At 44.8% G+C, this 12,206-nt stretch overlaps 1 protein-coding gene across 1 annotated transcript in view; it reads left to right on the top strand.

The window, feature by feature from the left end:
* Nucleotides 1-12,206, top strand: part of RYR3 (ryanodine receptor 3) — a 366,040-nt gene that overhangs the window by 106,698 nt on the left and 247,136 nt on the right. The window contains exons 15-18 of the mRNA XM_073799899.1: nt 1,587-1,682; nt 3,154-3,272; nt 8,847-8,980; nt 10,797-11,038. Of these exons, the coding sequence (XP_073656000.1) occupies nt 1,587-1,682; nt 3,154-3,272; nt 8,847-8,980; nt 10,797-11,038 (591 nt within the window). The remainder of the gene's footprint in view (nt 1-1,586; nt 1,683-3,153; nt 3,273-8,846; nt 8,981-10,796; nt 11,039-12,206) is intronic.

Below are 12,206 nucleotides of genomic sequence, written 5' to 3'. Positions count from 1 at the left end.
CTGATGCCATCACATGGGCCCAGGCTGCCAGGCTGCAGGAGGAAGACAGCATCAGCCTCTGCAAGAAGGTGGCCGCCAGTAATGGCTCAGCCATGGTAACATAGCAGTATTTTAGTACTTCGCTGTGATGTAAATGCCCCATTGAGAGGAAGCCCATGGAAAGCTGAGCGGGCCAGACGGGAGGCCAGAGGAGTCAGGTTAGACTCATTCTCCATGTCAAGGGTCAGGCAGATTCGATTGCCGCTTTATTTAGTGACCTCATAAAGTCTCTTCCAACTCTAACATTTTGTAGTGATGTGGCTTGAACTCAGTAGTCATTATTACAATAATAGCTAACGTTTGTTGAGTTCTGTATGCCAGGCAGTAGAGTATCTCTTTTTGATCCACAGAGCAACACTGTGAGGTGTAGGTACCAATTTATTGATGAAGAAACAGACGCTCAGAAATGCTCATAACTTATCTGAGGTCACACATGTTGTAAGTGATGGAACTGTTTTGAGCCCAGACAGCCTGACCCCAGAGCCTCGAGGTTAATCCCTCGCTAGGGCCAACCCGAAAAGTGGGGTAGGAGCTCAGACTGAATTCTGCCCTCCAGTGACCGTGGAGGTACAAAGCAGAGGTCCTGAGGAAGACATTTCCTTATCCAAGTACCTTACAAACATCTGTCAAACCCGCAGTCTTTGAAAGCCAACAGCATGAAGAACGGGCTACTTGGGGGCCAGTCAACTTACATGGACTTATTCCAGAGTTGCATCTACAGTACAGGCCTATGGAGGGAAGTTTACTTGGTCTAGATAGGTGGAAATCTAATGACAGCATATTCTCTCTCTCCCTTTACAGTATCACCTACCAGTGGTCCTCAGATAATGAACAAGCACCAGAATCAGCTGGAAGGCTGGTTAAAACACAGATGTTGGGCCCCATCCCCAGAGTTTCTGGTTCAGTAGATCTGGCCAGAGAAATTGTGGCCAGTGAAATTGTGTTTTTAACAAGTTCTCAGGTGATACTGACATTCCTCTCCAGGGATACACTTTGGGAACCACTGTCATGTACTGATGTGTTTTAGATATTTTAGAGTTTCATGTTTTGTTATGACTTGCCTATTAGTTTAACCAGCCTTTTCAGTTGTGTTCATTTGCATGCCTTCCTTTAGCACTGAAGAATAGCAGGTCTCTAGCTCGATTTAAGAAAACATTAGAGGAAATTGAATTCTTAAGCCAGTAACCAAGCAGATATTATTTTCTTGCTTATCACTATCTGAAGTAATTTTATTAATTTGTGTGTATATTGTCTCTCTCTCCTGTTTCACGGAGTCAGGGAATCTTGTCGCATTCCCACTGCTTTATTCCCAGCAAGTAGACAGATGCCTGGTACACAGTAGAATCTCTGAAAATATTTGAGTGAATGGTAGATATTTTACTCTCCAAAATGTAGAAACAGGATTGTATCAAAGGGCTTGGGAGGGGAAGAGTGTTACTCTATTCTTTTTAGTTGCTAAGCAGGTGGAGTATTGAACAGCACCCCAGGTTCTCAGGCCCATCACTGTGCCCTTTAACCTGCATGATCAAATGTGTTCTTGTTCACAGCTGCTCTCATTCGTGGAAACAGAAACAATTGCGCTCAATTCTCCAATAACCTTGATTGGCTAATCAGCAAATTGGACAGACTAGAATCTTCCTCAGGTAAGATGTGATAGGAAACAACTGGAGAAGGTGGGGTTTTTCAATTTCTGTTAAAAAAAGAAAACAAAGTTGAATCTCTGAACAATTCTTTTTTCCACTGGATTGCAAGCAATCCTCAATAATTACTTCAACGAAAAGAAATATAAAGTCCTAAATTTTCCTGGCACTCTTATAACTTTATTGAACAACTTGAACCCATGCTTCAAATATCTTTCCTTTTCTGCTTCATTTTTCACTTTTTGCCTTCATCTCCACCCTCTGGGTTCTTGACTCGCGCTCTGCCCACCCCAGGGTGCTGGTCCCCTTCTAAATGCTACTTGGACTGTTATTCTCTGGGTTTCTAAACCCTGTCTGGACGTAGTGCTCTCAACTCTTTGGTTAGAAGCAGGTCTGAAGGATGACCAAGAACTTAGAGGAAATGAAAATCCTCATACCCCCTGAATCACTCTTAACATCCTATCTAGAGCCCTTCGTGGTGACTCCCAGAGAATTTGAGTAAAGAAGAGTGGTCATCGTTGGTAAGTGACCATGCCCTGAGGCTCTGCAGTTTGCTTCCTCAGAGATGAGAGAACGTGAAAGGCGTGCGCCCCCATCTGGGAAGCTAAAAGGTTTTTAATGCTCTTTTCATCGTCTAGAGATGGCAGGAGCTTGGACAGGCCAAGGCAAGCCTCCTCCAGGACCATCCACCTACATATGTCTTCTTCCAAAGCCTCTGTTTTCTTCAGTGCCTCCACCCATGGGCCAGACTATATTTTAGGGTAATTTATGAAAACCTTGAAAGAAACAGAATCAAGAGGAATCTTCTCAATAGAACCAATAAAGATATTGGCTAACTACTTCCCATGCATTTCCACTCCAGTGTTAACCCCGTAGGTGCTAGGCTGCAAGGGCACCTGTTAGTTTTTCTTCAACCTTCACTTAATACAGAAAACCATCCAGTGGCCCAGGAAAGGGCACAAAGCCAAATAGCCTTTATTTGTGAGCTTATAGTTTACTGACATACCAGTGCATCTAAAATAAAATTCTGGGATGATTCCTAGAAAAATTCTTATTCAAGGAACACTCAGACTATTTTCTAAATTACTTGAATGGCCTTTAGAATTTATAGTAAACTAAGTATCCCATTTTCTATCTGTTTTTAAATTAAGTAGTGTTTGGTTTGATCAAATTAAGAATTCTCTTTTAAAGCTGCTTCTCTACACAGAAGGATCCTGGCTTTGTCCAGGAAGAGGGAGATGGGGTTAGTGATGAATAAACTCACTTCTGAATTACAGACTGGTTGACCTCAGGGGCTCCTGAAGTGAGCCATCCGAGGTGGCTGCATTTTTCTTCTGGCTGGAAGTATTTAATAGATTCAAAGAAATGATGATACTCTGTTCACTCAGGATGGTCCTTTCACCCTCAGGTTTCTAATTATAGTCAGCTCTGCAGGTTATTTAATGTCCAAATGGTTTTTGTGGTATTCGCGTAGGTATCTTGGAAGTTTTGCACTGCATCCTGATTGAAAGCCCAGAAGCCTTAAACCTGATAGCGGAAGGCCACATCAAGTCAATCATCTCCCTGTTGGATAAGCACGGGCGAAATCACAAGGTGGGTATAGAAGGAACCCCAAACGGTGATTAACTTTACCTGGCTTTTCCCTTTCTGCCGCTTAATAAGCGTTCTGTGTTACTGAGAGGATGTTGACTACTCTCTTTCTTGGCTTTGATTTAAAATAATAATAATGATACTACCTTTGGAAACTGAGGTCCTGAAGGACCCTTCCTCCCTAGGAGCACACTCCGAGCCAGTCACACTGGGTCTTGGGTGGTCCCCTCAGTTTCCACCAGCTTCCCGAGCCTGGCTCATCATTACCCCTTAACCCACAGCTGGCTGTGTGTGGGGTACTCAAGCCCATACAAGGCCAGCTGCAGGATTCGCGCCCACCCTCAGGTCCAAGAGCCTTAGTAGTGAAACAGCTAATACCAAGCTTTGTAAAGAAGCTGTAGAAAAATCAGATTTAGAATAATGTAGAAAGTCTTGGCAACATGGCATGTTCTTAAATGAAATCAGACTTGCCGTGAGTCAAACCAGGTGAAGTAAGTGGATCTGCGTGAACAAGCCGGAGGGGGCGAGCTGTGGGGCTCTCCCTCTGATACAAAACAGGTGTGTGACCTTGCGCCCCAGTCATTTCAGCCGTAAAACGGAGCCATCGCCAGCTCACTTATGAAGGTGGAATGCTATATCAGGTATTTCTGAGGTCTCTTAAAGTTCTAACATCTCCATTGTTATGACATTATATCTCTAAGCCACAATGATCTCGGGAAAGTCTATTAAAATATGTCTTATCCTGACCCTTCGACATCTGCCCCATATATGGGGGTTGCCGTGATGACTTGTTAGCGAGCAGGCAGGTACTCCGAGGCTGAGGGGGTGCATTTCAAGAGCAGATGGCATAATTGGATGTGAGGGATGGCCGCTGGGCTCATGTGGAGGGGAGAGAACCCAGCGTGGTCACTGGCCCTCTCTGCTCGCCATCAGATGGGGGCGCTGCACATCGGAGACGTGTCTCAGGCGGTCCAGGAGAACAAGCCTCCGTAGCACTGCTTGGGTGACATGCATCATCCTTAGGAAACAACAAAAAAGAGCTGTGGTCCTTAGCATCTGTGAAATTGCCTGGCAGAGAACAAAAAGAAATATCTGGGGGCTGTCATTGCTTTCCCAAATGTGGTAGATCAAAAGTAGGCATGAGGCCCCTGCTTCAGCCCAGCTTCGCTACGTTCCAACATGTTCCTTCCTGTCTGCAAAGTGTAATGAGGGTAATTGATGAGCACCCGAGTAACCTGTGGCCTGAGCCACAAGCTATGGGCACATGTCAAGAGGAGCCCTCAGACAGGAAAGCTGCCCTCGTTTCGTCGCTCCCAGGGCTGCTTTACGATCAGAACACACTTAGTAAATAACCAGCTTTGCAATGGCTTCTTTCAGCTTTTCCAGAAACCATCAAAACTGTATCTGCCTTCAAAACTTAGTTCAGATGCCACCCCCTCCATGAAGCTTTTTCTGAATCCCAGTTGGATATGATCTCCTCTCCTCAATCCTTGTACAACTGTGCACACTGTTACATGGTGTTTTCACTCTGCCTTTCCTTATATTACGTGTATACTTCTCTCAGAGATTCAGTTCCTTTACAGCAGGGACCTTGTAAACCCCATAGTGCCCAGCTCATACGTTATACACGACAGGCATTTAATCCATGTTTGTTGAAGGTGTAATGAATGAATTAGAGGAGTGGATGCGTAGAGCCAGAATCTACTCCTGTCTCACCTTGAATGATTGGCTGGTAGCTCACATATACGTACAAGTCTCATCTCATCCCACAGATGGCTATTAGTAGTAAGAAACACACTTACTATGTTGGTAGCACCAATGTTATTGGGTAAAAAGAACAATTACTGAAAATTATAACAGTTACCCTCTAATTTTTCCATGGAGTAAGCATGTAATAATAAAAGCAAACTATGCCCTTTTCACTTGTCCCCCCACAACCTACCTTACTCCAAACCTGCTCAGTGTTATCACAGATTAATATGTTTTATTATCTTCTTTGTTTCACAAGGATTTGGAGCCACTGTGAGAAACATACATGGTAAAGTAGTAATATCATTGGTCCTGAGAAGGTATAAATCAGACTTGAAAAGTTAACCTGGGGTGGGGATTTGGGGCAGGAGGGGGCGGTGCAGAAGAGAGCACAGGGAAGCAAACCATTAACTCCCACAGACCTACAGTAGCTCCATAAAATCACCTCCGAGTTCCCAGGCAGCCAATGTAGACGCGTTCCCAACCACCCAGTTCGCGCATCCACAGCGAGGACAGAATCTGTTCCTCAGGGGCAGCAAAGCACTCATTTCTCAAATATACAACTTGACCAAAAATTCACAGAATTAAGTACATTTTGCATTTTTTTAAATTGTTTTTATAGATAAGTCTGAGGACAAAACTGCAACAGCCAAATGATATGTCCATGGATGTACAATACCTAGTTCTTACCTTTAAAGCAGAATTCCCCCAGGAGCCTGTGTCTGGGGTAGTGACTAATGGAGATTAAAAGCACAAGAGAGGATCTTAGATGAAATGTGGTGTCTTTGATGAAAATGAGTACAACTAAGTAGCAAATGAATCCACAAAGTGGGCCAGGGAAATTCTCAAGTTGGGCCAGTGTACAGATTAGAGGAGCCTGATGCCTAAGACAGACAACCCCAAATTCTCACAGTGAAGTCATTGTCTGAGGCCGGCCAGTGGGAGGGCTCCGTGCTGTGTGGTCGTTCAGAAACACAGGCTCCTTCTGTGTAGCGGCCCCACTGTCCCCCAGGACAGGACTTCACAGACTGTCATGTGCTTATGAATCTCTTGGGAATCGTGATAAAATGAAGGCTCTGATCTGGTAAGTCCGGGGGTAGGTCTGAGCATCTGTACTTCTGGCAAGCTCCTAGGTGAGGCCAGCGCTGCTGGATCCCAATAAGGAGACCCCTGGGATTTGTAATCCTTCCTTGGATCTCCACATCCAGCTGGAAAGAGAGAGGGAGGGTAGGGGCTAGGCCTGAAAGCAGTGTACATCACATCCACCACTTTCCACTGGGCAGAACTCAGTCACATGACCCCACAGAACTGCAAGGAAGGCTGGGAAATGTAGCCTCTCTGCTCAGGACAAGAAGGCAGAGTCTGGTGACCACCGGGCAGTACCTGCCACAGCCAGCCACTCATCCCAGAGGTCACTGGGATGCTCCCTCTCTGTCAGAAAGTACAGATGACCCCTAGCACTGTGTGCATGTCCCCCATGTGGACTGGCCCATCTATACTCCCTTCACTTTTTAAAAAATTTTATTGGAGTATAGTTGATTAACAATGTTGTGTTAGTTTCAGGTGTACAGAAAGTGATTCAGTTACACGTATACGCATATTCATTCTTTTTCAGTTTCTTTTCCCATGTAGGTTATTACAGTATATTGGATGGAGTTCCCTGTGCTGTGCAGTAGGTCCTTGTTGGTTATCTATTTTTTATATAGTAGCGTGTAGGTGTTAATCCCAAGCTCCTAATTTATCCCCTTCTCCGCGTTTCCCTTTTGGTAACCATAAATTTGTGTTTGAAATCTGTGAGTCTGTTTCTGTCTTGTAAATAAGTTCATTTATATCATTTTTAAAAAATCAGTTTTCACATATGAGTCATATCATATGATATTTGTCTTTCTCTGTCTGACTTACTTCACTTAGTATGTCATCTCTGTGTCCATCCATGTTGCTGCAAATGACATTATTTCATTCTTTTTTATGGCTGAGTAATATTCCATTGTATATATGTATCACATCTTCTTATCCATCCCTCTGTCGATGGACATTTAGGTTGCTTCCATGTCCTGGCTATTGTAAACAACACTGCAGTGGACATTGGGGTGCATGTATCTTTTTGAATTATGATTTTCTGCAGGTATATGCCCAGGAGCGGAATTGCCGGCACCCTTCACTTTTAAAAGAACCCATTTAAACTTTTTCAGAAAAGGGAGTTTGCCCCTATTTCCCATTTTACCCAAAGAAATGCCTTCTAAAACAAAGCCTGAACGATGTCAGCACATTTATGGCATCATTTATTTGTAGGCGACATACTACTCCCTTAGTCTGTGTGCTTTTCACCGAGGCTTTTTTCTTCTCACTGTTCCTATTGTATGTGGATTAAGCTCTGCTTTTCTTCCGGCTGTGACAGCAAGGCTCCTACAGCTGTCACTCCAAGGCAAAACAGATGAAAATGTGTGATAGGCTGGATGATAAGTATTTAATTTCCTGGCCATCTATGGCTCTTTTCTTAGAGTGGGAAATTATCCTCTGGATTTCCAGTGCCACAGTCAATATGTTTCACGGAGTGGTAATGGTGAGAATCCTCCGTAAAACTGCCTTTGGGGTTCTTTTCTGCTTGTCCCGTAATTGTACTTTGTATTTATCTGGAATGAAATTGACATGCAGGGAGTCAGGTAGAAAATTAGTTTGTGAGAATTACGGATACAAATGCCATCAACAACCTGAAGCCATCCAACCCCACCAAGCATTGAGTCTTCGGTGGTCACTTTGTGAGACTGAACTGCGGCTGCCCCCTCCCTGTCAGCCCAGCCTGCCACAGTCCTGGCCATTATTTAGCCCCTGCTGTTTGCACAGTCCTCCCTGTAGCGGGGAGAGGGAGGAGAGTGCCTGGCCCAGCAGCTTGCTCTGCCACAATAGGAACACAAAATCTGTATGAATGAGGCCTCAGCACAAGGAGGCGGGGCAGACAGGCCAGCACGTGGCGGAAGCGGCCAGAGGCTGTTCCCACTTCCCAGGTGGCTGGAGAACGATGTGGATTAGGGACAGTGCACGACGGGTCTGGTAGATTCAGGGGCCGCCTGGTTTGCTTGCTCTTGTGGTTTGCTCTCACTCTAAGGGGGAGAAACGGTAGGTGAAATGTTTCTGAATCGGGATTTCTAGGAATATAAGGGTATCTTAGTGAACTTTGATAATATCACAGCAAGAGACCCAAGACTCGGAATCTGCCCTGCTCTCCTCTCTACCCCACCCACGTGAGTCGCAAGCCTGCTCTGACCAAGGGACCGTAGCCAAATGGGAATCGCAGTGTGTTTCAGGAAGCACTGTATGAATGCCTACTGATCTTCTGCAGAGGGCCCCCAGGGCCAGGCAGGAGCACAAGTGTCAGCTTGAGGCCCACAGAGGGCCTTCTAGCACCTACCCTGAGAGGAAGTTGTGCCTGGGTTTTGTGCCCTAGATGACTCACCTCTCCCTAGTCCTGGCCCCAGCTGGGATATTAACGTAGACAGGCTGTCTTCAGAGCTCAGACTCTTACCCACTTTAACAGAACAGTGAGCACAGGTGCCATGCCTAGTTTGGAGGGATGGGGCACAAGACTAGGGCAGAGCAGTTAGAAAGAAGCCCAGCCTCATTTTCCCGAGGGGCAGCAGGCTCCCGGGCATCCCTCACTCATGCCTGGTGAGACAGGTGTAGCTTTCTTGACTCTAAACAGGTCCTCGCACCTGTCACCTGGCCCCCACCTTCACGAGACCTGCTTCCTTCATGTGCTGTGGCCATCAGGTCCTGCCTGCTGTGCCCTCCCAGGGGTCCTAAGGTCTGGCGGCGTGTGTCCTGCTGCAGGTTCTGGATGTGCTGTGTTCCCTCTGTCTCTGCAATGGGGTCGCAGTGAGAGCCAACCAGAATCTGATCTGTGACAACTTGCTGCCCCAGAGAAACCTGCTCCTGCAGACGCGGCTCATTAACGATGTGACAAGGTAAGGCCACCACCGTCATTCCAAATGCCCATCTTGTCCCCAGAAAGGAAAGGAAGAGGGCTGATCTCAACTCCAAAGCCACCTGCCCATCATTTCTGTGCTGATGCAGCCGCGTAAGACGAGACCAGACAAATGTGTACTTTTTCAGGGCCTTGTACTCCAATCCCTTCAGCTGAGTTTCTCAAACTTCTCCTGTAAAGCAGCCAAAGGTAGAGTAAATATACCATCTGAGAGCTAAAGAATTTGGCCTTGAGAGAGGGGTCTACCATGTTTTATATTAAATATTAATGCATCTCTTATACCTTCTTCCTAACGTATTTATTTTTATTTTGCTGTACCAACACTTTTTTCTAAAAATCTTTTAATAGAGTGGATGTCCCATGTTGAGACCATGATTTCTTGTGTCCTCTGGCACATGGCCGTTTACCCCAGGGCCATCTGTGAAGGCCAGGATGAAGTTCACGGGCCCATGCAGAACCCTGGTCTACTGGTCCATACATGCGGCCACATAGGAGTCATGAACTCACTGGGCCTGGACTAGGGACCAACTTCAGCAACTTTCCACCTAGACCCGCTCTCTACCCTGCAATGTGAGAAAAGAACCTCCCCTCAGAAGTGTAGAGCAGGCTCTGGTCTGCAAGCATCACACAGACTTTCTGCTGGGTACCAGTCTCGTTTTTCCCCTGTGAACCCGAAACTGACATAGCCCCAGCCCAGGCCAGTGGACCTCTAAGAGTAGGATTCCAACCAGGACAACTCCAAGTAGTTTGTGCCAAGCTTTTTAACCATTTCTGCTGGATACATTCAAACCTCTATCCCTTGACAAAGTTGCCTAATAGTCATGTCTCCACACACCCCCTCCACCTTTTTTGTCATCAAGCTTGAATTTTTTTTTAGCTTTAGTGAGGTGTAATTGACAAACAGAAGTGTAAGATATTTAAAATATACGATGTGATCGTTTGGTACACATATACATTGTGATTCTCCCCATCGAGTTAATTAACACATCCAAGCACCTCACACATTTACCATTCTTTTTTTAATGAGAACGTGTGAGTTCTACTCTCTTAGTGAATTTCAGCTATACAATACAGTGTTATCAACTATAGTCACCATGTTAAATCCTCAGACTTTATTCATCTTATAAGTGAACGTTGCGCCCTTTTACCAATCTCTCCCTATCCCCCCAACCCTACCCTTGCTCTCTGGAAACCACTTTTCTGCTCTTTCTAGGAGTTGGACTTTTTCTTTTGTTTTTTCTTTTTTTTTTTTTTAAGATTCCACAGGTAATTGATACCATGCAGTATTTCTCTTTCTCTGTCTGGATTATTTCTAATAGTGACTTCTTAATGCTTTCAAGAGGCCATTGTTATTAATAAGGCCTAGGGGGAAAAGCTGATGCTATGAAAATGGTTTGGGGGTCCTTAAACCAATTTACCAGAAGATGGAACTTGAGTGAGTCAGTTCTTTCACTTAGAGAAGGAAACAAGGGTCTGTAATCATGCAACTCTGTATGATGTTTTCATCATCTTTACCTGTGGATGGCACTCCGTAAATGTTGGTTGCCTTGAATAGAATATTTGAAGAGATATCCTTTATATTTTATAAGGGAATTACTCTTGTCCTGACACCTCCCGCTAAGAACTTGATCCAGTGTTGGAGGCTCGAAGCTTTTTGTACTTTAGAACAAGATAAAAATCACAAAATTGCTCTTGCCCTTGGTTTACTTGGGCCGATGCCTCCTATGGTCTCGTTCAATTTGCTTTTTTACTTCTTAAGAGTCTGTTGATGCCACCTGTCCCATGTTTAATTTCAGTATTCGGCCAAACATCTTCCTGGGAGTCGCTGAGGGCTCAGCACAGTACAAGAAGTGGTACTTCGAGCTAATCATCGACCAGGTGGACCCCTTCCTCACAGCAGAGCCCACACACCTGCGGGTGGGCTGGGCCTCTTCCTCAGGCTATGCCCCATACCCCGGAGGCGGAGAAGGATGGGGGGGCAACGGTGTTGGTGATGACCTGTACTCCTATGGCTTTGATGGACTTCACCTTTGGTCAGGTGAGCACCTTGCCAAAGCTTTGGCCCCTTATCTCTTCCTGAGGATGACTGATGCTCAAATTGTTCAAACTGAGATGGTCACTTCTTGTTGAAATGATATAGACTCAAGTCTCAACTAATCAGGTGGTTAAGCAGGAAGAGCATCACATCTGAAATGAGACTGTCCTGCATTTAAACCATGAAGCTAGCACTTCAGCTGCATGGTCTAGTACAGATTACTTAACTTTTCTCAAGCTCAGTGTCTGCTTCTGTACAATCCTAATTGCATAGACTTGTCAAGATTATATGGGTAAACAGGGAAGGAGAAAAAGACTGAGCATTTACTTACTGGGCAGTAGGCTACATATCTTTTGTACATTTTTTCTCTCATTTCATTCTTACGGTGACTCCCTAAGGTGGATAATATTGATCTCATGTCACAGACATGGAAACTGAGTACAAAGATGTTTAATTAACTTACTCCCAATCACGCTGGGACGGATCCACATCTGACTACAAGTCCGTCATTCTGTCGATGCAACATATTGCTTCATGATACACTTTGTAAGGTGTCTGGGTCTGTGCCTGACACACAGTAGATGCTAATCTCTTAAAGGAATTCAAAGCTTCCTTTTTTTATATAGACATTGATGCCTTCCCCAAAGCATGTCCATGGCCTGTGCCTGTGGACGAATGGGTTGGCTTCTGCCTGGGTGAAAATGGAAAACTAACCCTCAGGCTTTCACCCACAGCAGAAGCTCTACTCCTCCCATCTGTTGTCCACAGTGTGTCTTACTGTACCTTTTGTAAAACTGCAACTGGAGACACTGTGTCCCTTATAGAAATTCCTTAGGTAAGCGTTGTGCTGCATGCGTCTTACATAAGGAACCAGGACACACATTTCTCCTTAAATCCAGTACCAGGGAAAAGTTTGTCTCCACAGGACAAAACTATGTATTTTCTTTTGTATCTGAGAACTACATTATCCATCATGTTTTCCTTCTTCCCTTAGCTTCCAGCTAAAACCAGTAGCTCAGGTCCTGGTCACATGTTTCTTATCATTGGTCTTTACTTTCAATTGATCAGTATGGGTTTTTTTTGTAATTTTGTGCTGTTTTATATTCAGTATAAACATTTTTTAACTTTTAGGAATGGTGTAAACGTATTTATTTAGGTACTTCTTTATCTG

This window comes from Tursiops truncatus, chromosome 2 (assembly GCF_011762595.2).
Source record: "Tursiops truncatus isolate mTurTru1 chromosome 2, mTurTru1.mat.Y, whole genome shotgun sequence".
NCBI lineage: Eukaryota > Metazoa > Chordata > Mammalia > Artiodactyla > Delphinidae > Tursiops > Tursiops truncatus.
Note: the sequence above shows the minus strand (reverse complement) of the source record. Positions and strands in the feature narration are given on the sequence as shown.